Below are 27,684 nucleotides of genomic sequence, written 5' to 3'. Positions count from 1 at the left end.
CCATGCAGTAGACCCTATGCCTACCCGCATATTCAATGGACATCTCCAACCCTGAATGTCTCTGCTAAAATGGTTTGTATAGGTATAATACAGTTAATAGCATATATCTTATGACTGTCTTGGAGATGAGAATTCCTTCAAATGCATACTTTCTGATCAGTCTCAGATGTTTCCTTACACAGTATGGAATAGCAGGTACAAGAGGTAGGAGAGTGCCACCACCTGGTGAGAAGTACAGAAATTGTCACCTCTTTCTTTTCAGAACTGTATATTAAGGTTTCTTAGAAACAGACTACACAAGGTAAAATAACTGCACATTTGTGCAGTAGTTTTACATGATTGATCTACAACTGCTTGCACAGGAAACATCAAACTAGGCAGCTATGTTCATGAATCAAACACATTTCCTCACACGCAGGCCAGTATGTTTCTCATGTCCCTCACCAGTTGTGGGAAAGGAGCCTGGCATGCAAGGTTACTTCTTCACATGCAACATTCTCAGCAATGCTACAGTCAGCCGTGGCTAGGAGCCTGATAGCATGCAAGGGTACTTCCTCTCACGTAACATTCTTAGCCATACTACAGTATTGTGAGAGAGGAAAAGATGATTGAACAAAAGTGAGAAAATAAATTAGCAAACAAATAAAAATAAGGAACTAACAGCCAATTATTTAGGTTGACAGGTCTGTGTCATTACCTCCTTGTCTTATTGAATAGAGCTTCAAACCCTTAACCATTATTCTGTAGAGGTGAAGAATTTTTTTTTAGTTAGACAGGCCTAATAGGTAAAAAATTGACCAGCACATGGTCAATCCGCCCCTGCAGGTCTACCTTTAATTCTCTTTTTCTTTTCAAATGTCAGACTCAAAGGTCATGGGATGATTCCGGACGCCAGCAAGTGGACTAGATAGAAAGGTTATACATTCACGCTGTCTTCAATAGAAGAGCCTAAAGCAGTTAGCAGTACTTTTGATGGCCACTAGATGGCTGTAGAAAGTAATTTACTGTGTAATAGGTGGGCCAGGAGAGATGAGAAGCCTTCAGCACAGTGGAGGCTGGTGTGAGGAGCTATAGGAGGACGGGCTCATTTGAATGGCTGGAATGGAATACATGGAACAGAGTCAAATTTGTGGTTTCCATATGTTAGATGTGTTTGATACCATTCCATTTATTCCATTCCAGACATTACAATGAGCCTGTCCTCCTATAGCTCCTCCCACCAGCCTCCACTGCTTTAGCAGTGATTAAAGTTAAGCTCGCTTGCCAGGCTTACATGTCTGAGAACAAAACTAAGAGTATAGCCGTGGCTTTTGTGGAGCGATGGGTAACGCTGCTTTGTGGGTGACTGTTGTTGATGTGTGCAGAGGGTCCCTGGTTCGCGCCCGGGTCGGGGCGAGGGGACGGTTTAAAGTTATACTGTTACATTGGACAATGTGCGGGGGAAATTAGTGTCCCCCCCCCCCCCCAGAAAAGTTTTCTAATTGCATCCAGTGACATTGACATTCCCTAGTGATAACCACTACACACCTAACACCTATCTATTGTAGGCTACTCAGTACAGCCAACTTATTACATGTAATCAGATTACAAAAAAACTGAATCAGTTACATTAGCATCAAAAATATTGTAATCAGATTACAGATGCTTTTGAAGAACTAGAGATGATTGCTACTTGAATTACCTTTAAATTCATAAAAGATGTTTGCAAAAACATACAGTACCAGTCAAAAGTTTGGACACACCTACTCATTCAAGGGTTTTTCTTTATTTTTACTATTTTCTACATTGAAGAATAATAGGGAAGACATCAAAACTATGAAATAACACATATGGAATATTGTAGTAACCAAAAAAAGTGTTAAACAAATCAAAATATATTTCATATTTGAGATTCTTCAGAGTAGCCACCCTTTGCCTTGATGACAGCTTTGCACGCTCTTGGCATTCTCTCAATCAGCTTCATGAGGTAGTCACCTGGAATGCATTTCAATTAGCAGGTGTTCATTGTTTAAAGTTTATTTGTGTAATTTATTTTCTTCATAATGCATTTGAGCCAATCAGTTGTGTTGTCACAAGGTAGGGGTGGTATACAGAAGATAGCCCTATTTGGTAAAAAAGACCATGTCCATAGTATGGCAAGTACAGCTCAAATAAGCAAAGAGAAATGACAGTCCATAATTACTTTAAGACATGAAGGTCAGTCAATAAGGAAAACTGCAGTCGCACAAATCATCAAGCGCTATGATGAAACTGGCTCTCTTGTGAACCGTCACAGGAAAGTAAGACCTAGTTACCTCTGCTGCAGAGGATAAGTTAATTACAGTTACCAGCCTCAGAAAATGCAGCCCAAGTAAATGCTTCACAGAGTTCAAGTAACAGACACATCTCAACATCAACTGTTCAGAGGAGACTGAGTGAATCAGGCCTTCATGGTCGAATTGCTGCAAAGAAACCACTACTAAAGGAAACCAAAAAGACAAAGAGATTTGCTTTGGCCAAGAAACACAAGCAACGGACATTAGACCGGTGGAAATCTGTCCTTTGGTCTGATGAGTACATATGTTCGATGTTTGGTTCCAACTGCCGTGTCTTTGTGAGACGCAGAGTAGGTGAACGGATGATCTCCGCATGTGTGCTTCCCACCGTGAAGCATGGAGGAGGAGATGTGAGGGTCCTTTGCTGGTGACACTGTCAGTGATTTATTAAGAATTCAAGGCACACTTAACCAGCATGGCTACCACAAAATTCTGCAGCGATACTCCATCACATCTGGTTTGTGCTTAGTAGGACAATTACTTGTTTTGCAACAGAACAATGACCCAACACACCTCCAGGCTGTGTAAGGGCTATTTGACCAAGAAAGAGAGTGATGGAGTGCTGCATCAGATGACCTGGCCTCCACAATCACCTGTTCTCAACCCAATTGAGATGGTTTGAGATGAGTCGGACCGCAGAATGAAGGAAAAGCAGCCAACAAGTGCTCAGCATATGTGAGAACTGTCACGACTTCAGGCGAAGTTGGTCCCTCTCCTTGTTCGGGCGGCGTTCGAAGTCACCGACCTTCTAGCCATCGCTGATCCACTTTTCATTTTCCATTGGTTTTGTCTTGTCTTCCATCACACCTGGTTCCAATTCCATCAACTACATGTTGTGTATTTAACCCTCTGTTCCCCCCCATGTACTTGTCTGTAATTGTTTCTTGTAGTGCTTATGTATGGTATGCTGTATTTACCGGGTTTTGTTTGACCCATTCATTGTATTGTTCTGTTGACGGTGGTTTATGGATATTAAACGACACCGTTGTAAATCAGTTTTCGCTCTCCTGCGCCTGACTTCTCTGCCGCCAGTACACACCTCACTACAGGAACTCCTTCACGACTGTTGGAAAAGCATTCCAGGTGAAGCTGGTTGACAGAATTCCAAGAGTGTGTAAACTGTCATCAAGGCAAAGGGTATTTTATTTTATAACACATTTTTGGTTACTATGTAACGATCGTCGTATAGAGGAGAAGGAGAAGACCAAGGTGCAGCGTGGTAAGTATTCATAATTCCTTTTAATGAATACGAATACTATAACAAAACAACAAAAACGATAAACGAACAGTTCTGCAAGGTGACATACACTAAACAGAAAACAACCACCCACAAACACAGGTGGGAACAGGCTACCTAAATATGATTCTCAATCAGAGACAACGATAGACAGCTGCCTCTGATTGAGAACCATACCAGGCCAAACACACAGAAATACAAAACAAGGACAACATAGAACACCAGACATAGAATGCCCACCCAAACTCCTGCCCTGACCAACCAAAATAGAGACATAAAAAGGATCTCTACGGTCAGGGCGTGACATACTACATGATTACGTATGTGTTATTTCATAGTTTGGATGTCTTCACTATTATTCTGCAATGTAGAAAATAGTAAAAAATTAAGAAAAACCATTGGAGTAAGTGTGTCCAAACTTTTGACTGGTACTGTGTTTTCTCAATGATATTAAATTCAGCATTGACAAAAAGTACCAATTTAAATTTGTTCCACTTGAGGGAGTCTGACCACAAGTCAGAGACCACTTTGATGACACCTTTTTGACTTCTTCTATTGCCTCTAAGGTGAAAGTATCCAAAAGTAACTGAAACTAATGAGTTTGGGTAATCCAAAAGTTACATTTCTGATTACAATTCGTGACAGGTAACTGTAATGGATTACATTTAGAAAAGAACAGCAAGTAGATAGCGCTGTTGGCTAGTGTCACGCCCTGGCCATAGAGAGGTTTTTATTCTCTATTTTGGTTAGGCCAGGGTGTGACTAGGGTGGGCATTCTAGTTTCTTTATTTCTATGTTTTCTATTTCTTTGTTTTTCGCCGAGTGTGGTTCCCAATCAGAGGCAGCTGTCTATTGTTGTCTCTGATTGGGAATCATACTTAGGCAGTCCTTTTTCCCCTCTTTCATTTGTGGGTTCTTGTTTTTGCATTGGTTGTTATTTTGCCTTGCAGAACATCCCGTTCGTAATTTGTTTTGTTGTTGTCGGTGTTCAGTTAATAAAAAAATAGAATGAACACATACAACGCTGCGCTTTGGTCCACTTCTTCCCATGACGATCGTAACAGCTAGTGCAAACGTGCCAATACCAGAGTGGAATACTCGCTATATAACGCAATTATTTTATGTGAGAAAACCATCAGTAGAGTTGATGCGTACATGGGAATTTAACCGCAAAATGTATTTATATGTGCAATACCTCAGCACATAGAGATATCTGCAGCAAGTCCAATTGATGGAAACATCTCTGTTGGGAAAATGCGCATATTGTTTTTATGCAGATTTAGAATATTTGCATGATAATCTGTCGCCAATTGCATGGAAACCTAGCTAGTGATACATTTTATTTACAATTTATAACGTTCGAAGCGTCCATGCCAGCAATCTGTTGCTGTGTAGTACATCAACCATGAATATAGAACTACGGTATGATTATGTAACCAATGAAACTGCTCTGGTTCCTCATTCCATCACATTTGGAATCCCCATAAACTAAGACATAGCTCCAAGATTCCCCCTGTCCTTTTCAAAGACTCAAAGCCAATGTTATTCTTGCTCCTGAGAACGTCTATGTTTACCTACACAATTCTCACTTCCTCATTCTCCAACTCACATTTCTAATATCTCTCATAATTTTCTTCATATCCAACTGAATAAAAATAAGAAACTATACTATTAAACAAAGATAAATTATATAAAGAATGATAAAACACTTTGGAGCACCTTAAATTAAATTTTGGGCAATAAGGCAATTTATTCATTGAATCAGATGGCTCATTCATCACAAAACCCACTGATATTGCCAATTACTTTAATGATTTTTTTCATTGGCAAGATTAGCAAAATTAGGTATGACATGCCAGCAAAAAACACTGATACTACACATTCAAGTCTAACTGATCAAATGATGAAAGACAAGCATTGTAATTTTGAAATCCGTACAGTTAGTGTGGAAGAGGTGAAAAAAATTGTTGTCTACCCAAGAATAGTAAAGTCCCCTTTTCTGGCTCAAATAGCCGACCAATCAGCCTGTTTGACCAGATACAATGCTATTTTACTGTTAACAAACTGACAGACTTTCAACATGCCTATAAGGAAGGACATTCAACAAGCACGGCACTTACACAAATGATTGATGATTGGCTCAGAGAAATTGATAATAAAAAGATTGTAGTAGCTATTTTGTTAGACTTCACTGCGGCTTTTGACAGTCTGCTGCTGGAAAACTTGTATTATGGTTTACTCCCCCTGCTATATTGTGGATAAAGAGTTACCTGCTCAACAGAACACAGAGGGTGTTATTTAATGGAAGCCTCTCCAACATAATACAGGTAAAATCAGGAATTCCCCTAGGCAGCTGTCTAGGCCCCTTACCTTTTTCAATCTTTACCAATGACATGCCACTGGCTTTGAATAAAGCCACTACCAAGACACTATACACATCATCTACTACAGCAAGTGAAATCACTGCAACACTTCAAGAGATGCAATTAGTTTCAGAATGGGTGGCAAGGAATAAGTTAGTCCTAAATATTTCAAAAACTAAAAGCACTGTATTTGGGACAAATAATTCACAAAATCTCGTAATAAATAACGTGGAAATTGAACAAAGTTGGTGACTACACTTCTTGGAGTAACCCTGGATTGTAAACTGTCATGGTCAAAACAACAGTAGCTAAGATGGGGAGATGTCTATCAATAATAAAGTGCTGCTCTGCATTCTTAACAACACTATCAACAAGTCAGGTTCTAGTTTTGTCACACCTGGACTACTGTTCAGTCATGTAGTCAGGTGCCACAAAGAGGGACCTCGGAAAATTACAATTGGCTCAAAACAGGGCAGCACGGGTGGCCAATACATGTACACGGAGCGCTAACATTAATAATATGCATGTAAATCTCTCATGGCTCACAGTGGAGAAGATTGACTTTATCACTACTTGTTTTTGTAAGTGTTGACATGCTGAATGCACCGAGGTGTCTGTTTAAACTACTTGCACACAGCTTGGACACCCATGCATACCCCACAAGTTTCTTCACAATCCCCTAGTCAAGAACAAACTATGGGAGGCGCACAGTACTACATGGAGCCATGACTAAAGTACATGGAACTCTATTCAACATCAGGTAACTGATGTAAGCAGTGGAATAAGATTTTTTAAAAACAGATAAAAATCCCCTTATGGAACAGCAGGGACTGTGAAGACACGCACTCACAATACACACACACGTACATAGTAATATTGTTTTATGGGGGTATTATACATTTTGTATTGTAGATATGTAGTGGTGTAATAATGTTATATGATTACTGTTTTCTCTTTTGTTTTATGTGTGATTTAAGTACCTTAATGAGTTTGGACCCCAGGAAGGGTAGCTGCTCCCTTGGCAGCAGCTTATGGGGATCCCTAATAAATACAAATACAAAGAGAAAGTGTTTGAACTGGAATGGCAAGTGATAGAACAAGATGCACCTGCAATACCTGGAAGATCAGCTAGTCTGCAAATTGGCTTATTACAGAGAATATTTAAGCTTGAACAAAGGACAGAGACTGACATTTTGGGTGAATATGAAGATTCATTCACAGGACTTGGATGTGTTCCAGGAGTTCATCACACACAAATAGACCCAGACGTCACACCAGTGGTTCACTCACCCAGAAAGGTACCAGTAGCACTAAAATAAACACTTGGAAAGGAACTGAACCGCATGGAAAATACGTTGTTGTCAGGCAAACTGAGCCTTCTGAAAGGAGAAAACAGCTTGGTGACAATCGTGAAACCAAACAAAATATAGGTATGCATGGACCAACAGGATCTTAAAGCCATCAAGAGAGAACATTATCTTTTACGTACCATTGAAGAGGAAGTTGCTGAAATGCCCAACGCTAAGGTATTTTCAGTGGTTGATGCAAAATCCAACTGGATGAAGAGAGCTCCCGACTACACATCAATACGCCGTTTGGGAGGTATTCATTCAAGAGACTGCTGTTCTGAATCGTGTCCGCTCCAGAGATGCCTCGCGCAGAATATCGGAAGGTCTGAAAGGTGTCTAAACATCATGGATGACATTCTTGTCTTGGGTGATGACACAGAGCAGCACGGCCGGAGACTGAGATAGCTACTAAACAGACTGAGAAGCATCAACTTGAAATTGAATATTGTCACGTTCCTGACCTATTTCTGTTAGTTTGTTGTATGTGTTAGTTGGTCAGGACGTGAGTTTGGGTGGGCATTCTATGTTTTCTGTTTCTATGTTGGTTTAAGGGTTGCCTGGTATGGCTCTTAATTAGAGGCAGGTGTTTGGCGTTCCTCTAATTGAGAGTCATATTTAGGTAGGTTGTTTCACAGTGTTCGTTGTGGGTGGTTGTCTCCTGTGTCAGTGTTTGTCGCACCATACAGGACTGTTCGGTTTGTTTTTGTACATCGTCATTTTGTGTAGTCTATTTCCCCTGTTCGTGCGTTCTTCGTGTTTAATGTAAGTTCGTCGTCCAGGTCTGTCTACTCCGTTTGTTGTTTTGTTAGTTATAGTGAAGTTCGTGTTTTTTCGTCTTGTCTTTAAATAAATTATGTGTTCACAACCCGCTGCGCCTTGGTTCCATCACTACTCCTCCTTTTTGGTTGAAGAGGAGGAGGACTACCATTACAAATATGGACAAGTGCAAAATCAGAATGACAGAAATTCTCTACATTGACATGTGTTAAGTAAAGGAGACTTGAAACCAGCCTCCAAAAAGGTCAGAGCAATACAAGAAAGGCCAGGGCCAGAGGACAAAGCAGCAAAACAGAGGTTCATGGGAATGTTCCAGTACATCACAAGTTTCATCCCAAATCTCTCAGATGTCAGCGCACCACTGAGACAACTGCTGGAAGGAGAAATTCAGTGGAACTGGGAGTCTGCACAGGAACAGAGCTTCAAAAGCATGAAAACACTTCAAATCACATGCGCCAAATACAAAAGGTACCTTACAGTGAAATGCTTACTTACAAGCCCTTAACCAACAATGCAGTTAGGGATAATGTGTTAAGTAAAAAATAGATAAGTAAAAAAATATCAAATGAAAGTTACAAATAATTAAAGAGCAGCAGTAAAATAACAGTAGCATATACAGAGGGTACCGGTACAGAGTCAATGTGCGGGGGCATCGGTTAGTCAAGGTAACATGTACATGTAGGTAGAGTTAAAGTGACTAGGCATATATAATAAACAGAGAAGCAGCAAGGTAAATGAGGGGGGAGTGGGGGGGGACAATGCAAATAGCCATTTGATTCGCTTGTCAGCAATGCGCCAGTGTTAAAGTACTATGATTTTTTTTTTTAAATTACTATCTGTGGATGCAAGCTCAAAAGGCTTGGGAGCTGTGATCCTGCAAGATGGTCAGCCAATCGCATACGGGTCAAGATCCATCACAGACTGTCAAAAGAGATACGCTCAAATTGAAAAAGAGCTAATGGCGATAGTGTATGGCTGCAAGAAGTTTCATCAATACCTGTATGAAAAAACAGATCCAGGTGGAGTCAGACCACAAACCCTTGGAAACAATCTTCAAGAAGTCGCTCAAGAAAGTACCAGCCAGGGCCTCCCGGGTGGCGCAGTGGTCTAGGGCACTGCATCAGTGCTAACTGCGCCACCAGAGTCTCTGGGTTCGCGCCCAGGCTCTGTCACAGCCGGCCGCGACCGGGAGGTCCGTGGGGCAACGCACAATTGGCATAGCGTCGTCCGGGGAAGGGAGGGTTTGGCCGGTAGGGATATCCTTGTCTCATCGCGCTCCAGCGACTCCTGTGGCGGGCTGGGCGCAGTGTGCGCCAACCAAGGGGGCCAGGTACACGGTGTTTCCTCCGACACATTGGTGCGGCTGGCTTCCGGGTTGGAGGCGCGCTGTGTTAAGAAGCAGTACGGCTGGTTGGGTTGTGCTTCGGAGGACGCATGGCTTTCGACCTTCGTCTCTCCCGAGCCCATACGGGAGTTGTAGCGATGAGACAAGGTAGTAATTACTAGCGATTGGATACCACGAAAATTGGGGAGAAAATGGGATAAAATTAAAAAGAAAAAGAAAAAAAGAAAGTACCAGCCAGAATGCTGATGAGACTAGAGATAGTCTACTTGTGACAGACAAGCCAGGAAAGGAGATACACGTCGCTGATGCACTGAGCCGAGCATACTTGAAGGATTAGAGAGAGAAATTGTTCGATGGTGAGCTGGATGTAAACTACATCGATCAAAAGCCTGTTTCAGAGGAGAAACTGCAGCAATTCAAAACAGCAACAGCAGAAGATGGAGAGTTAAAACTGGTCACAGAAACAGTTAAAAAAGGATGGCCAGACACGAGAGGGAAAGTTGCAAAGAAAATACAGCAACACTACACCTTCAGAGAGGATTTGAAATACTCAGATGGACTGCTGTTCAAAACTTAAAACTTTTGTCTCTCATAAAATGAGAAGAAATCTGAAAAATCCATGAAGCACACATGGGAATTGTAAAATGTAAGGAAAGAGGAAGGGAAGTTCTGGCCAGGCGTGGCTAAACAGATTGAAGATGTAACAAAATATGCAGTCTGCAACAAACACAAAAACAACAACCAAACAGCCGCTCATGTCCCATCCAATATAAGAGAGAGTTTGGGCCAAAGTTAGAGTGGACCTCTTCCATTACAATGACACAGAATTTCTACTATGTGTGGATTATTACAAAATACCCAGAAATCTCCAAGATCAGTGGGACAGCAAGTAAACACATAATTACAGCACTAAAGTCGATCTTTGCCAAGCATGGGGTGCTCAACATGTTCTGCCCCACTCACAGCTTGTGAGTCAAGAAATGTCTTGTGAGTCAAGAGTTTTCTACCAGCTGAGAGTTCAAACATGTCACGTCGAGCCTTAGATTTCCACAGTCAAACGGCCAAGCTGAGAGAGTAGTTCAGACTGAAGAACCTGTATAAAAAGCTATTTTTTGTACCTTTATTTAACTAGGCAAGTCAGTTAAGAACAAAATATTATTTACAATGATGGCTTGGTGGGTTAATCTGCCTTGTTCAGGGGCAAAACAACAGATTTTTACCGTGTCAGCTCAGGGATTTGATCTTGCAACCTTTCGGTTACTGGCCCAACGCTCTAACCACTAGGCTACCTGCTGCCCCACATACACTGCATTTGGAAAATATTCAGACCACTTGACATTTTCCACATTTTGTTACGTTACAGCCTTATTCTAAATTTGATTAATTTTATTTGTCTCCTCAATCTACATGTCATCCCACATGTCATCCCATAATGACAAATGGAAAACATGTTTTTAGAAATTCTTGCAAATGTATAAAAAAACAAAAACAGAAATACCTTATTTACATAACAAATTCAGACCCTTTGTTATAAGACGCGAAATTGAGCTCAGGTGCATCCTGTTTCCATTGATCAGCCTTGAGATGTTTCTATAACTGGATTGGAGTCCACCTGTGGCAAATTCAATTGATTGGACATGATTTGGAAATGGCACACACCTGCCTATATACAGTCTCAAGGTTGACAGTGCATGTCAGAGCAAAAACCAAGCCATGAGGTGGAAGGAATTGTCCGTAGAACTCAGAGACATGATTGTGTCGAGGCACAGGTCTGGGGAAGGGTGCCAAAACATTTCTGCAGCATGGAAGGTCCTCAAGAACACAGTGGCATCCATTCTTAAATGGAAGAAGTTTGGAACCACCAAGACTCTTCCTAGACCTGGCCGCCTGGCCAGACTGAACAATCGGGGGAAGAGGGCCTTGGTCAGGGAGGTGACAAAGAACCTGATGGTCACTCTGAATGAAAGAGTTCTCCAAAGAGCTCCAAAGAGTTCCTCTTTGGAGATGGGAGAACCTTCCAGAAGGACAACCATCTCTGCAGCACTCCACTAATCAATCCTTTATGGTAGAGTGGCCAGACGGAAGCCAATCCTCAGTAAAAGGCACATGACAGCCCACTTGCTGTTTGCCAAAAGGCAACTAAAGGACTCAGACCATGAGAAATAAGATTCTCTGGTCTAATGAAACCAAGATGGAACTCTTTGGCCTGAATGCCAAGTGTCACGTCTGAAGGAACCTGCCACCATCTCTACGGTGAAGCATGGTGGTGGCAGCATCATGCTGTGGGGATGTTTTTCAGCAGCAGGGACTGGGAGACTAGTCAAGGTCGAGGAAAAGATGAACGGAGCAAAGTAGAGAGAGAGATCTTTGATGAAAACCTGCTCCAGAGCGCTCAGGACTGGGGCGAAGGTTCACCTTCCAAAAGGACAAATACACTAAGCACACAGCCAAGACAACACAGGAGTTGCTTCGGGACAAGTCTCTGAATGTCCTTGAGAGGCCCAGCCAGGGCCTGTACTTGAACCCGATCAAACGTCTCTGGAGAGACCTGAAAATAGCTGTGCAGCGACGCTCCCCATCCAACCTGACAGACCTTGAGAGGATTTGCAGAGAAGAATGGGAGAAACTCCCAAAATACAGGTGTGCCAAGCTTGTAGCATCATACCCAAGAAGACTCAAGGCTGTAATCACTGCCAAAGGTGCTTCAAGTTCTGAGTAAATGGTCTGAATACTTAAGTAAATGTGATTTCAGTTTTTAATTTTATTTCAGAAAATATATATATTTTTTTCTTTGTCATTATGTGGTATTGTGTGTGGATTGATGAGGGGAAACTATTTAATCAATTTTAGAATAAGGCTGTTACATAGTGAATACTTAGCGCTCATTGAGTAAAGAAACACCCCTGGATGGAGTAGGTCTCTCACCTGCACACCTACTGATGGGAGGGAGGCTGCAGACAAAGATTTTGAAGTCAGAGAGATTGTTAAATCTAGGACTCTATCAGCATATCAGGAACAGGCTCACAAGCAGACAACAGAGACAAAACACTACCTTGACCAAAGCACTTATAAGCTTTTGGTCATGAGGGAAGGAGAACGAGTCAGGAACAGACAAGACAACAAATGGCAACCAGCGATTTTAATTGGAAAACATGACCAGCCAAGGTCATACATAGTAGAAACACAAAATGAGAGAATCTACTGAAGGAACCGGAGACACCTGTTAAAAAACACATGAAACACACCCAGAGAGACACTCAGAAACCATAATGGACTTACCTTATCCAATGGAAAAAGAACCTGAAACAAGTGTCAGCCTGAAAGAAAACTACTCACCTGTGTGTTCTCCAGCACCAACAACACCAAAACAAACAATGTAAAGCAACAATGTAAACACTGACACACCAGTGAATTCAACTCGTTATGGAAGACCTATCAGAATGCCAATTCTGTCAGTGTTTGTAGTTCAAACAGAGACTGTTGAAAAACAAACAAAAAACAAAATAGAAGAAAAAATAAAACATTGACAAGACATTAATGATAACAATGTAATGACTATTGTGATGTCTATATTACCAAGAAAAAAAAGCACCGTTTGTTTGCATATTGTTTGCAAACATTGAGTGAAACATTGAGTTGAAAGAACATTGTTTTGAGAAACAAATGATCCAAAGAAAGGGAGATGTGATGCATATACTAACCTGTCGTGCCTGAGGGCTGCTCTGTTACTATTTACTACATGTCATCATCTGTACTTTGCACAATTACATCAGATAAACATGGTTATTTTACCCGCATTCCTGTGTGCTAGTATATTACAAAGCCTATTGCTCATATGCCACAAGAAAGGAAAGGTCAGTTATTTCCATTAAACCCTAAACAACGTTAGAAACGGATAGTGGTATCCAACTTTCACTTAGGGAAGTGTTTTTGTTCCATAATGTCCATCCAATCATCATATGTGTAGGTGTTGTTTTGGCCTTTGTCATCACTATCCAGGTCAGTGTACTCAAATACCAAGATTGACACCTTAACCCTGTTGTGTGGTCCGGAAACTTTCCCCAGGTCAGCCACAAGTAACCAAAGTGAAACCATAAGAGGTGCACAGCACAGCCTGACATGCAGCTGAGACTGGGAGATTTTAGAGATGCAAACATTTGAAACACAACCTTGTGACATGTTATCATATTAATGTGCTGAAGAGTGGAGTTTGAATATGTTGACTTGACCTGTATTTTACTACAGTACTTTCGCACAGAAAGAGGAAGAGTGTCACGTTCCTGACCTGTTTTCTGTTAGTTTTTGTATGTGTTAGTTGGTCAGGACGTGAGTTTGGGTGGGCATTCTATGTTTTCTGTTTCTATGTTGGTTTAAGGGTTGCCTGGTATGGCTCTCAATTAGAGGCAGGTGTTTTTCATTTCCTCTGATTGAGAGTCATATTAAGGTAGGTGTTTTCACACTGTTTGTTGTGGGTGGTTGTCTCCTGTGTCAGTGTTTGTATGTTACGCCACACGGGACTGTTCTCGGTTTGTTTGTACTTTCGTTCTTTTATGTAGACAGTTTTCCTGTTCATGCGTTCACGTTATATGTAAGTTAGTGTCCAGGTCTGTCTACATCGTTTATTTGTTTTGTAGTTAATCAAGTATAGTTCGTTTTGTTTCTTGTTTAAATAAATAATATGTCAAGTTACAACGCTGTGTCTTGGTTCAATCCATGCTCCTCCTCTTCGGATGAAGAGGAAGAGGAGAACCGTTAAAGAGAATAGAAAAAGAAAGCGAATTACGCACTGACACATCAGAAAAGTGAATGGACTCACATTGAACAGTGCCAAAACACTATCAAAATCTATCGGTTTGGTTTATAGTAGTAGCTGACAAATCACATTGTAAAATCTATTTAGGGGAAGGATGTGAATGACTCATTTTCACTTAAAGGTCAATGTTTATCACGCCCTCGTTTTCTCATTGGTTGTGAGTGGTGTTCCTCTTTCTCTATGAGAGTAGTGTGAATAATAGGAGGGCCAGTCCCCTACGTGAAGAGTTATCTAGTCTCTTTGTTTTCCTTCAGTCACTCAGGAAAGTACCAGCCCAACCTGCCTCCTGTCCTGGACAGCTACAGAGGAACACAGAGCAGAAAACAGACAAAGACGTCCTCGTCGGATACAGACGCAACACACACACAGCAGTGTTCTGAGGTTTCACAGCAGAGGAAGCCAAGAGGACAAACACAAAGCGGCTCCATCTCTCTCTCTCTTCCTGCACTCCCTCTGCTGCATCTCAGGGGACTGAGGTTGCTCTACCCGAGCCTCTCTCTCTTCCTGCACTCCCTCTGCTGCATCTCAGGGGACTGAGGTTGCTCTACCCGAGCCTCTCTCTCTTCCTGCACTCCCTCTGCTGCATCTCAGGGGACTGAGGTTGCTCTACCCGAGCCTCTCTCTCTTCCTGCACTCCCTCTGCTGCATCTCAGGGGACTGAGGTTGCTCTACCCGAGCCTCTCTCTCTTCCTGCACTCCCTCTGCTGCATCTCAGGGGACTGAGGTTGCTCTACCCTAGCCTCTCTCTCCCCCACAGCCGGACGTTGCAGATTGATGATGCCGCAGCAGTCAATGGATCACTGTGAGGTTTCAGAGAACTGCCACCATCATAGCCCGGGGGCCCAGGGGAGCCAGCGGCGCCTGGTCAGTGGACTCCTTCTCTGGGTCGGTCTCCTCACCGTCAGCCATGTGGTCTCCATCACCCTACTCATCATCACCAGGCCACACGCACTGGTAAGACTGCTAACCTGCATAGACACACACTTACACACTCTTTGGTGTGTGTTAACTATGTAATGCTGTTGCTAGTTGTTTATTGAAAAAGAGCCCCTGACCATCACAACTTAGGGAGGGACATAGTGAAATCAAGTTGAATGAAATCTGAGATATGTATTGTAGCTCCCTTTGTGTAAAAATAAGATGAGATCTTGAAGTTGGATCAATGTGTGTCAATAGAGCGATGTATTGTAGCTGTGGTAACACCTGCCTGTTGCACCTGTTGAGTACAAGCCTCTGAAGTGGTTTCAGTAGCATCACAGCTGGTGGGGGAAACGCATCACTATGTGTGGTTTAGTACTGGTGACATCAGAACCCTGTTCTCCAATATGAAAAGGCTGGTTGTGTGCTACTGAATGATCACTGTGTATATCATATTAATACTGTTTCATAAAGCCTACAGTAGAGCTGAATACAAATGTCTTTCTCAGGCAAAATGTAGTTACTTACAAGTTACTGATAGGACAATCGTCATGATATTTCCCATCTCCCTCCCCCAGCCTCTGACAGAAATAGTTTCAGCTCCAAAACCCACAGCAGACTCATCTCTGGTAAGCTAACCACAAGACGGGTTTAAACATGTTTCCAACCTCTAAACAAGCTTTAACATGTCCCATGCAAACGTTTTGTTCATTTTTGACCTCTCCAAGACAGAGAGTAGTCATAACATCATCATCATCATCATGATATACAGTGGGACAAAAAAGTATTTAGTCAGCCACCAATTGTGCAAGTTCTCCCACTTAAAAAGATGAGAGAGGCCTGTAATTTTCATCATAGGTACACTTCAACTATGACAGACAAAATTAGAAAAGAAAATCCTGAAAATCACATAGTAGGATTTTTAATGAATTTATTTGCAAATTGTGGTGGAAAATAAGTATTTGGTCACCTACAAACAAGCAATATTTCTGGCTCTCACAGACCTGTAACTTCTTCTTTAAGAGGCTCCTCTGTCCTCCACTCGTTACCTCTATTAATGGCACCTGTTTGAACTTGTTATCAGTATAAAAGACACCTGTCCACAACCTCAAACAGTCACACTCCAAACTCCACTATGGCCAAGACCAAAGAGCTGTCAAAGGACACCAGAAACAAAATTGTAGACCTGCACCAGGCTGGGAAGACTGAATCTGCTGCTTGGTTTGAAGAAATCAACTGTGGAAGCAATTATTAGGAAATGGAAGACATACAAGACCACTGATAAACTCCCTCGATCTGGGGCTCCACGCAAGATCTCACCCCGTGGGGTCAAAATGATCACAAGAATGGTGAGCAAAAATCCCAGAACCACACGGTGGGACCTAGTGAATGACCTGCAGAGAGCTGGGACCAAAGTAACAAAGCCTACCATCAGCAACGGCATGAAGATGAAACGTGGCTGGGTCTTTCAGCATGACAATGATCCCAAACACACCCCCCGGGCAACGAAGGAGTGGCTTCGTAAGAAGCATTTCAAGGTCCTGGAGTGGTCTAGCCAGTCTCCAGATCTCAACCCCATAGAAAATCTTTGGAGGGAGTTGAAAGTCCGTGTTGCCCAGCAACAGCCCCAAAACATCACTGCTATAGAGGAGATCTGCATGGAGGAATGGGCCAAAATACCAGCAACAGTGTGTGAAAACCTTGTGAAGACTTACAGAAAACGTTTGACCTCTGTCATTGCCAACAAAGGGTATATAACAAAGTATTGAGAGAAACTTTTGTTATTGACCAAATACTTATTTTCCACCATAATTTGCAAATAAATTCATAAAAAAATCCTACAATGTGATTTTCTGGATTTTTTTTTTTTCTCATTTTGTCTGTCATAGTTGAAGTGTACCTATGATGCAAATTACAGGCCTCATCTTTTTAAGTGGGAGAACTTTCACAATTGGTGGCTGACTAAATACTTTTTTGCCCCACTGTACATGGCCTGCCAATAGGATATACAATAGACCAGGGTTTCCCAAAACTCAGTCCTGGGGTCTCCCTGGGGTACACGTTTTGGTTTTTGCCCTAGTACTACACAGCTGATTAAAATAATCAAGGCTGGATTATTTTAATAAGCTGTGGTGCTAGGGCAAAAAACAAAACGTGTACCTGTGGGAGGACCCCGGACCAAGTTTTGGAAACCCGGCAATAGATCATTTTGAATGCATCTTGGAAGGGACCTGAGCTTAGGCTAGGCCATACCTCGTCAGTCCCGCTGTCTCTGTCTGACTTATCATCCTCCAGGCTCTCAGACAGTAGAGGGCTCAACCACCAGCCTCACCGCACTGCAGGGAAAGGTGACATGTCATAACATCATATCCACATGCAGGGAAATGCCACTGTGCAGATTTTCCTTCTCTGAAATCAGATTTCAATCTCTGTTTTACGATCATGAAAGTGTGGCATACTCCATTAGTAAGTGTTAATGGAGGCAACTAGTTCAAATTCATTCCTAAATATAATAGGCATGGAACATCTAGCCCAAATCTAGACACCTTTAGTATTATTTAATTTATCATTAAGCCGGGTCTAAGGGCATTCCATAGAGCTTGCGAGAAATCGCCCGACCCGTTTTAGCAGCCTGTTTCCCGTGTTGGATGGTATCCGTAATCGTTTCTGATGGAAACGTTGTTGTACATGTTTTAGCAGCATGTTTCCCGTGTTGGATGGTATCCGTAATCGTTTCTGATGGAAACGTTGTTGTACATGTTTTAGCAGCCTGTTTCCCATGTTGGATGGTATCCGTAATCGTTTCTGATGGAAACGTTGTTGTACATGTTTTAGCAGCCTGTTTCCCGTGTTGGATGGTATCCGTAATCGTTTCTGATGGAAACGTTGTTGTACATGTTTTAGCAGCCTGTTTCCCGTGTTGGATGGTATCCGTAATCGTTTCTGATGGAAACGTTGTTGTACATGTTTTAGCAGCCTGTTTCCCGTGTTGGATGGTATCCGTAATCGTTTCTGATGGAAACGTTGTTGTACATGTTTTAGCAGCCTGTTTCCCGTGTTGGATGGTATCCGTAATCGTTTCTGATGGAAACGTTGTTGTACATGTTTTAGCAGCCTGTTTCCCGTGTTGGATGGTATCCGTAATCGTTTCTGATGGAAACGTTGTTGTACATGTTTTAGCAGCCTGTTTCCCGTGTTGGATGGTATCCGTAATCGTTTCTGATGGAAACGTTGTTGTTTGCGTCGCTGAGCAGTGCACAAGAAAGTATTAAATCCAATCGTTTGATGCTAACCCCATCCCCTACAATTTAATTAGAAGATGGATTCCCCAACTGAGCACCCACATGGCACACTCTCGCTTCTAGACAGGTAAACAGAATGTCAGCAATCAGACAATAAAATGTCACTTAAGGCCCCCAAAAGGGTAGGGCCAGCTCTGACTACATGTGTGGATATGGATGTGGGTATGCAGACCTGCAGCCCATCATGATGAGTTCAGATAGTGTGGCCCCCTTCCCCATCAAAGTTGCACATCCCTGCCCTGTATGGAACTTTACTGTTAAAATAACTGTACTTACTGTTATATCTGTATAAGTGACAGCAAACTCTGTAGGGATATGTAACATCTAGACATAAGTAATATAATAACTACAGGTTCTACTATGCCCATTGAAGGGAATCAGTAGAAAGGCAGATATATATATATTTTAAAGGTTATTAAGTTTAGAGGTTTAGGTTTGCTTGTTGGGCACTATAAATAAACAGTAAATATTTCACTGAAATATAAAATGCACAACAGAATAAACAATCACCTTAATGGAGGTCTGAGTCACTATACTGGTTGCACTCCCAATGCCTCTCCAAACACAGAATAGTCTGCAGCCAACTAAAAAATAAATCCACTATTGCAGTGGCAGCACAGAACAATAGAACATTTGTAATATTGTCACATATACAGTACCAGTCTAAAGTTTGGACACATCTACTCATTCCAGGGTTTTTGTTTATTTTGGCTATTTTCTACATTGTAGAATAATAGTGAAGACATCAAAACTATGAAATAACACATATGGAATCATGTAGTAACCAAAAAAGTGTTAAATCAAAATATATTTGAGATTTGAGATTTTTCAAAGTAGCCACCCTTTGCCTTGACAACAGCTTTGCACACTCTTGGCATTATCTCAACCAGCTTCATGAGGTAGTCACCTGGAATGCATTTCAATTAACAGGTGTGCCTTGTAAAAAGTGAATCTGTGGAATTTATTTCCTTCTTGATGCTTTTGAGCCAATCAATCAGTTGTTTTGTGACAAGGAAGGGAAGATATACAGAAGATAGTGCTATTTGGTAAAAGACCAAGTCCATATTATGGCAAGAACAGCTCAAATAAGCAAAGAGAAATGACAGTCCATCATTATGTTAACCTCTCTGGGATATGTGGGACGGTAGTGTCCCACCTGGCCAACATCCAGTGAAATTGCAGAGCGCCAAATTCAAATAAATTACTATAAAAATTAAACTCATGAAATCACACATTCAATATACCAAATTAAAGCTACACTTGTTGTGAATCCAGCCAACATGTCAGATTTCAAAGATGCTTTACGGCGAAAGCAAACAATGCTATTATCTGAGGATAGCACCCCAGCTAACAATCACAGACCATCATATTTCAACCTTCCAGGCGCGACACAAAACGCAGAAATAAAGATTTTATTCATGCCTTACCTTTGACGAGCTTCTTCTGTTGGCACTTCAATATGTCCCATAAACATCACAAATGGTCATTTTGTTCGATTAATTCCGTCGATATATATCCAAAATGTCCATTTATTTGGTGCGTTTGATCCAGAAAAACACCGGTTCCAACTTGCACAACGTGACGACAAAATATCTCAAAAGTTACCTGTAAGCGTTGTCCAAACATTTCAAACTACTTTTGTAATACAACTTTAGGTATTTTTTAACGTAAATAATTGATAAAATTGATGACGGGATGATCTGTGTTCAATACTGGAGGAAAACAATGTGTAGCATGCTTTCTGGTCACGCGCCTCTAACAAACAGTACACTTCACTGGAGCCTCATTCTGAACATGGCTACTTCTTCATTTCTCAAAGGAAAAACCTCAACCAATTTCTAAAGACTGTTGACATCCAGTGGAAGCGATCGGAACTGCAGGAAGGTCCCTTAGAAATCTGGATTCCCAATGAAAACCCATTGAAAAGAGAGTGACCTCAAAAAAAAAATATCTGAATGGTTTGTCCTCTGGGTTTTGCCTGCCAAATAAGTTCTGTTATAGTCACAGACATGATTCAAACAGTTTTAGAAACTTCAGAGTGTTTTCTATCCAATACTAATAATAATAAGCATATTAGCATCTGGGACTGAGTAGGAGGCAGTTTAATCTGGGCACGCTTTTCATCCAAACATGAAAATGCTGCCCCCTATCCTAGAGAAGTTAAGACATGAAGGTCAGTCAATGCGGAACATTTCAAGAACTTTAAGCGTTTCTTAAAGTGCAGTCGCAAAAACCATCAAGCGCTATGATGAAACTGGCTCTCATGAGGACCGCCACAGGAAAGGAACACCCAGAGTTACCTCTTATCCAGAAGATAAGTTCATTAGAGTTACCAGGCTCAGAAATTGCAGCCCAAATAAATGCTTCACAGAGTTCAAGTAACAGACACATCAACTGTTCAGAGGAGACTGTGTGAATCAAGCCTTCATTGTCAAATTGCTGCCAAGAAACCACTACTAAAGGACACCAATAATAAGAAGAGACTTGCTTGGGCCAAGAAAGATGAGCAATTAACATTAGACTGGTGGAAATCTGTATTTTGTTATTTGTGAGATGCAGAGTAGGTGAAAGGATGATCTCCGCATGTGTTGTTCCCACCATGAAGCATGGAGGAGGAGGTGTGATGGTGTTGGGGTGCATTGCTGGTGACACTGTCAGTGATTTATTTAGAATTCAAGGCACACTTAACCTGCATGGCTACCACAGCATTCTGCAGCAATACGCCATCCCATCTGGTTTGCACTTAGTGGGACTATCATTTGTTTTTCAACAGAACAATGACCCAACACACCTCCAGGCTGTGTAAGGACCATTAGACCAAGAAGGAGAGTGATGGAGTGCTGCATCAGATGACCTGGCCTCCACAATCACCCGACCTCAACCCAATTGAGATGGTTTGGGATGAGTTGGATCGCAGAGTGAAGGAAAAGCAGCCAACAAGTGCTCAACATATGTGGGAACTCCTTGGAAAAGCATTCCAGGTGAAGCTGGTTGAGAGAATGCCATGCGTGTGCAAAGCTGTCATCAAGGCAAAGGGTGGCTACTTTGAAGAATCTAACATATGAAATATATTTTGATTTGTTTAACACTCTTTTGGTTACTACATGATTCCACATATTCCATATTTTATAGTGTTGATGTTGTCACCATTATTCTGCTATGTAGAAAATAGTCAACCCTTGAATGAGTAGGTGTGTCCAAACTTTTGACTGGTACTGTATATCAGCATTGATACAGATAATGTAACAAACATACCTTCAGAGCACATTTGACCTCACCCCAAACTCTTCTTCAAAAAAATCTGCATGATTCTCAAAATGGTTTCCCTCAAACATGAACTTGCTCAGCACCAATACAGTACAACATCTCCAAATTTTCTTCAGGGACAAAAAGCTCTCTTGAACAAATACCAAAAATGGTGGATATATTAAGATAGAAGAAGAATGGCCTGAGTGAACTATGGTATAATGGCGTTCGCAACAATTTGATGTGATGTGCATTCCGCCAGCTACTGTGCAGGTGAATAATAAGGATCCCCAAAAAGGAAATAATGTGGGTAAAAATTAAATCAAATATCTTATAATCTATTAAAAAAGAAATTAACTAAACAAAATCAACCTGCTTTCTGTATATAAATAAATAAATAAATAATAATAATAATTAAAAAAATCACTTCCTATTCTGTCTCTGCAGATACTGAGGGGTGCTTTTATACTTTCCTTCCTGTGCGTCCCTAAATAGGGTCCCCAGGGAAACATAGACAACAGCTGTAGTTCATACCCTGTCACAGATAAAAAGTTTGAAGATCATACTTTGTTCCAGGGTTCGGGTTAATTATATTTCAATTCCAGTCAATTCAGGAAGTACACTGAAATTCAAATTCTAGTTCCAATTATCTTCAGTGCTTTTCAATGAGGAAAATTGCTTTTTGAATTGACTGGAATTTAAATGGAATTGACCACAACCCTTCTTTGTTTTACTGTTAGGATTTGAGTCGTGTTGCTTGGATGCCCACCATTACTTCAGTGAGTAGAGAGATCAGTGACTAATGATGAGTTATTTCTGTCCCCACAGAGCATACCCCTGGAGCATCAAAGAGTGCCATGGCAAATGCTCACCTTTGAACCCACAAGTTTAGACGGTGAGAGTTCTTAGAAAGTTCAGTCTCTTTGAATTTTTAGATATACAGTAGTCACAATTCATTTATATTCCAATTCTAGCCACATTACTGATGCCAGTTTTCAACGTATCATCCACAGATAATGATGTCTCGTTGGCGAGAAGTGGGATCAAGTGGAAGACGCAGTCCAAGGCAAATAATTTTGTCTCCCTAAAGGAAGGATCCCTGACCATCAACCAGGATGGTTGTTACTTCCTGTATCTTCAGGTGACTCTGGAGACACCAGAGGTGTCTGGACAGCACATAGTGAGAGTGAACAAGCCCAACAGAGTCCTGCTGGAAGTAAGGATGACCAACACCTCCCTCAGCACAGGGTTCCTGGGCAGGGCTGTGGATCTAGCAGCCTCTGACATCCTCACAGTCACTGTCTCCCCTGGTGCCAGGATCAACACCACCTACACCGCCACATACCTGGGCATCATAGGTCCAGAATTATATCTTTAGAATCTATTGGATATAGACACTCCTGTCTTCATAGACACATGCTGGGGGCTAGATCAGGGAGTCATTTGGTAGGGGTTGATTGAATAGATCCTGGGGATCTGGAATTAACTGGGATCAACCCATCATCCCACCACCTGTCAGAGAGGTGGAGTAGTGGGGAAGATCATGTGGGAGACACGGTATATTTGACTGAAACTGATTCAGTCCGGCTCCCTGCTCATCACAGAAGATTATTCCACTCCTTTATACTCTACCTAGCCTTCCAACTGGTTTTGAGCTGCAAGGATTTTCTTTCCAGAATTCTACTGATTTTTTAAATAATTATTTTTATTAACCTTTATTTAACTAGGCAAATCAGTTAAGAACAAATTCTTATTTTCAACGAGGGCCTACCAAAATGCAAAAGGCCTCCTGCAGGGAAGGGGGATTAAAAATGTAAAATAATAATGTGTCTTGTAATGTTGGAAAAATATGTTTAAAAGTATTGGTCATCATGGGTTGTGGGTTGTACTGTTACTTTGGCCGTTTTCTCTCTTGGATTAAGTAGCACTGTTTTTACCGCTCAGGATTATAGTTCGTATGTTTTTCCAGTAAATATAGGTTTTTAAGCTATGAATGAGGGGATTGTCTTATCAAGTCATGTGCACAGGGTTGTTGAGAGAATGCACAGTATCAACATATCTTTAATGTTTACTTTAATATTTGCGTATTGCTTTGTATTTAAAATATTCGGTTTTTTACCTATTTATTTTCTTCTTATTTATTTTCTATATCTATTTTGAAGGACATGTTGAAGATGTTGTAGGATGAGATGTAGAGATAATCCATGAATGTATGTCACTAACCAGGTTTCCATTCAATCGTTTTATGCGAGTAAAATACGTCAGGTAAAACATTTAATGACAGGCCTGATGGAAACAGAAAATGTTTGGTAAACCTTCCAAATGTAGACAAAACAAAATACGCTATACAAGGTGGGATCTGTTTGTGTCGGTAAAATTAGTTATGCGAGAAATGGCAGTGAATGGCGATGATGATCGATTCTTGGCTGCCTTTTGACAAATACAAATAATATTGCTCTTATCCAATAATCGCATAATGTTGGTAGCCTACTATCTGCGAGCTGTTGGCTAGAGCTCGTGTTCCAAGATCAGAGTGCGCGTTTACTACTCCATCAGTAGAGTTGAAAATGCGTTGGAAACCCATTTTCCATTCGGTAGGCTACATGGGAATTTAACGGCAGAAGTTATTTTTTATCTGCACTACGTCCTCAAGCACAGCCTTTTACCCATAAAAAACGTATGTTTGATGGAAACATCCCTGGGAATGCACATATCGTTTTAGCAGATTTTGGAATATTAGCATGAAATCTAACGCAAATTGGATGGAAACCGACTTTATAGCGCCAAATAAATTAGGATAAAATGTACGTTGTTACGAATTCCACAAGTAAAGTTCCCGCTGCGAAACATGAATGTAATCTATTATATTAAGAAAGCACTGGAATTTTTTGTTCTCCAAACAAATAAATTAAGTACAATATTTGACTTGTATATGGCTTTTATTTCACCTTGTCACGTTCCTGACCGGTTTTCTGTTATTTTGTATGTGTTTAACGGTCAGGGCGTGAGTTTGGGTGGGTAGTCTATGTTATGTGTTTCTATGTTGGTTAAAGGGTGACCTGATATGGCTCTCAATTAGAGGCAGGTGGTTTTCATTTCTCTGATTAAGAGCCATATTAAGGTAGGTGTTTTCACATTGATTGTTGTGGGTGGTTGTCTCCTGTGTCTGTGTTTGTCGCGCCACACGGGACTGTCTCGGTTTGTTTGTACGTTCATTCTTTTGTGTAGTCTGTTTTTCCGGTTCGTGCGTTCTTCGTTACATGTAAGTTCTTACGTTCAGGTCAGTCTACATTCGTTTTGTTATTTTGTTTAGTATCAAGTATAGTTTGTTTTTTGTCTTGTTTAAATAAATATAATGTCATTTCACAACGCTGCGTTTTGGTCGAATCCCTGCTCCTCCTCTTCGGATGAAGAGGAGGAGGAAATCCGTTACACACCTTCAAATATTGTTTGTTGAAGCCATAATTACAGAAATGAGGACTAAATCATGACATGTTGTGAAGTGATATACAAATAAAGCACAAATAGATTTAAGTCTAATGGTGTCATACCAACGCTGTAGGGGTGAGAGCTATTATAAACAGATGTGAAACCACCAGATGTGAATCATTACCAACACAGTGAAATAAGGGTCATATCGAACTACAGATGTAGGATCATCATTTGATCCCCCTGTTGCAGAATAACATGTAGCGTTTTTGAGGTTTAAAAAGGCTTCTAAAGTTTGTAATTTCTACACTGAAATTTCAGACTTGATTTTCCATTAAGAAAAATGTATCTACAGTACATTCAGAAAATTTTCAGACCCCTTGACTTTTTCCACATTTTGTTACATTACAGCCTTATTCAAAAATGTATTAAATTGTTTTCCCTCTCATCTACAAACAATACCCCATAATGAGAAAGCAAAAATAGGTTTTTAGAAATGTTTGAAAATGTATTTTAAAAAAAATGGAAATATCACATTTACATAAGTATTCAGACTCTTTACTCAGAACTATGTTGAAGCACCTTTGGCAGTGATTACCGCCTCGAGTCTTCTTGGGAATGATGCTACAAGCTTGGCACACCTGTATTTGGGAAGTTTCTCCCATTCTTCTCTGCAGATCCTCTCAAGCTCTGTCAGGTTGGATGGAGAGCATCGGGGCACAGCTATTTTGAGGTGTCTCCAGAGACGTTAGATCGGATTAAAGTCCAGGCTCTGGCTGGGCCACTCAAGGACATTCAGAGACTTGTCCGAAGCCACTCCTGCGTTGTCTTGGCTGTGTGCTTAGGGTCATTGTCCTGTTGGAAGGTGAATCTTCGTCCCAGTCTGAGGTCCTGAGCAGCTTTTCATCAGGAATCTCTCTGTTCATCTTTCCCTCAATGCTGACTAGTTTCCCAGTGCCTGCCGCTGAAAAACATCCCCACAGCATGATGCTGCCACCACCATGCTTCACCGTAGGGATGGTGCCAGGTTTCCTCCAGACGGCCAAATAGTTCAATCTTGGTTTCATCAGACCAGACACTCTTGTTTCTCATGGTCTAAGAGTCTTTAGGTGCTTTTTGGCAAACTCCAAGTGGGCTGTCATGTGCCTTTTACTGAGGATTGGCTTCCGTCTGGCCACTCTACCATAAAGGCCTGATTGGTGGAGTGCTGCATAGATGGTTGTCCTTCTGTATGGTTCTCCCATCTCCACAGTGGAACTCTGGAGCTCTGTCAGGGTGACCATCGGGTTCTTGGTCACCTCCCTGAAGAAGGCCCTTCTCCCCCGATTGCTCAGTTTGGCCGGGCGGCCAGCTCTAGGAAGAGGCTTGGTGGTTCCAAACTTCTTCCATTGAAGAATGATGAGAGTCTCATAGCATAGGGTCTGAATACTTATGTAAATAAGGTATTTCTGTATTATTGATACATTTGCTGAAATTTCTTAAACCTGTTTTCGCTCTGTCATTATGGGGTATTGTGTGTAGATTGATGAGAAAAACATTTGATATAATCAATTTTAGAATAAGGTTGTAACGTAACAAAATGTGAAAAAAGTCAAGGGGTCTGAATACTTTCCGAATGCACTGTACCCCTACAAAAATGTCTATTAATTATAAAACACATAATAATTCACATTTCCTGGTGCTAAGGGATTATTTTCCTTCTGTAACCAACTGGCTCAAATTAAGATCCTACATCTGTATAGTTGTGTGACTTACTGCACCATGAGACCCCAGAGATCAAGTGAAAGTAGGAGGGCCTTACAGTGTGTCCCCCACACGTTGGTTGAATAATACATTCAAGGGCCCTCCCTTTAACTATGCTGTCGAGGAACAGACCCTCCAGAGGCTGAGAGCTAAGTAAAGAAGATCTTATATTGGCTTATATTGTAAACTGTCACAGAGGTATTACACAGCACATCAAATCAGTGCAATTTTCTACTTATATCCTTGCAGGAGGGAGAGAAAGTGTTGTGTAGCACAGCATGACTCATCACAACCCAGACACAACACACATTTTTTCCAGTTGTTGGGGTTTTCATTTTTTTTATTTTCTCCATTTCAACGATAACCTTACATCTTTCTAATCATTGTAACATTAGCTGTTAAAACCACAGATTCCGATTACGCACTGAGTATATCCAGAATGCTGTCCCACGTAAACAGAGATCAGAGACTAGCGTCCACCCACTCCTTGGAGAGGCTTCATGAGGAAGCCTAGACCACGTTTCTTAATGTGATGACTTTCCACTGCCAGATGTGAGGTTAAAGACAGGAGGTATGGGCAAGTCCACACGAGAGAGAGAGAGTGTTTTGTGTGTTTCAGCACGGATGCAGTCCGCGTTGCCTCTGCTTCTTATTACCACGCACTAAGACGTCATCATGACAGTTTCCTCAAAATGTTTATTTGCTCTTATCTCTCTCTCTTTCTATCTCTCTCTCTCTTCTTTCTAACATTCTTTCTTTCTAACACTCTGTCTCTCCCAGTCAATGGAAAATTATTTTGAAACATACGAATATGATTATCCAGAATTCATAGTTTGCTTGATAATGT

The 27,684-nt window shown here is 41.3% G+C and overlaps 1 protein-coding gene across 1 annotated transcript; it reads left to right on the top strand.

The window, feature by feature from the left end:
* Positions 1-14,044: 14,044 nt before the first annotated feature.
* On the top strand, positions 14,045-24,579 carry LOC129828034 (uncharacterized). Its single transcript, XM_055889450.1, has 4 exons — positions 14,045-15,153; positions 15,696-15,746; positions 22,494-22,560; positions 22,679-24,579. Exons 1-4 carry the CDS (start codon positions 14,974-14,976, stop codon positions 23,041-23,043), a joined length of 663 nt encoding a protein of 220 aa, XP_055745425.1. The 5' UTR covers positions 14,045-14,973; the 3' UTR covers positions 23,044-24,579.
* The last annotated feature ends 3,105 nt before the right edge of the window (positions 24,580-27,684 follow it).

Source organism: Salvelinus fontinalis, chromosome 2, assembly GCF_029448725.1.
Source record: "Salvelinus fontinalis isolate EN_2023a chromosome 2, ASM2944872v1, whole genome shotgun sequence".
Classification (NCBI taxonomy): domain Eukaryota; kingdom Metazoa; phylum Chordata; class Actinopteri; order Salmoniformes; family Salmonidae; genus Salvelinus; species Salvelinus fontinalis.
This window is presented reverse-complemented; position numbering and strand designations above follow the sequence as displayed.

Bases quoted from the DNA above. Each gene is read 5' to 3' on its own strand.
- LOC129828034 (XM_055889450.1), top strand. From the start codon at position 14,974: ATGATGCCGCAGCAGTCAATGGATCACTGTGAGGTTTCAGAGAACTGC. The intron at 15,154-15,695 runs GTAAGACTGCTA...TCCCTCCCCCAG, and splicing joins TCACCAGGCCACACGCACTG to CCTCTGACAGAAATAGTTTC. The intron at 22,561-22,678 runs GTGAGAGTTCTT...TATCATCCACAG, and splicing joins TGAACCCACAAGTTTAGACG to ATAATGATGTCTCGTTGGCG.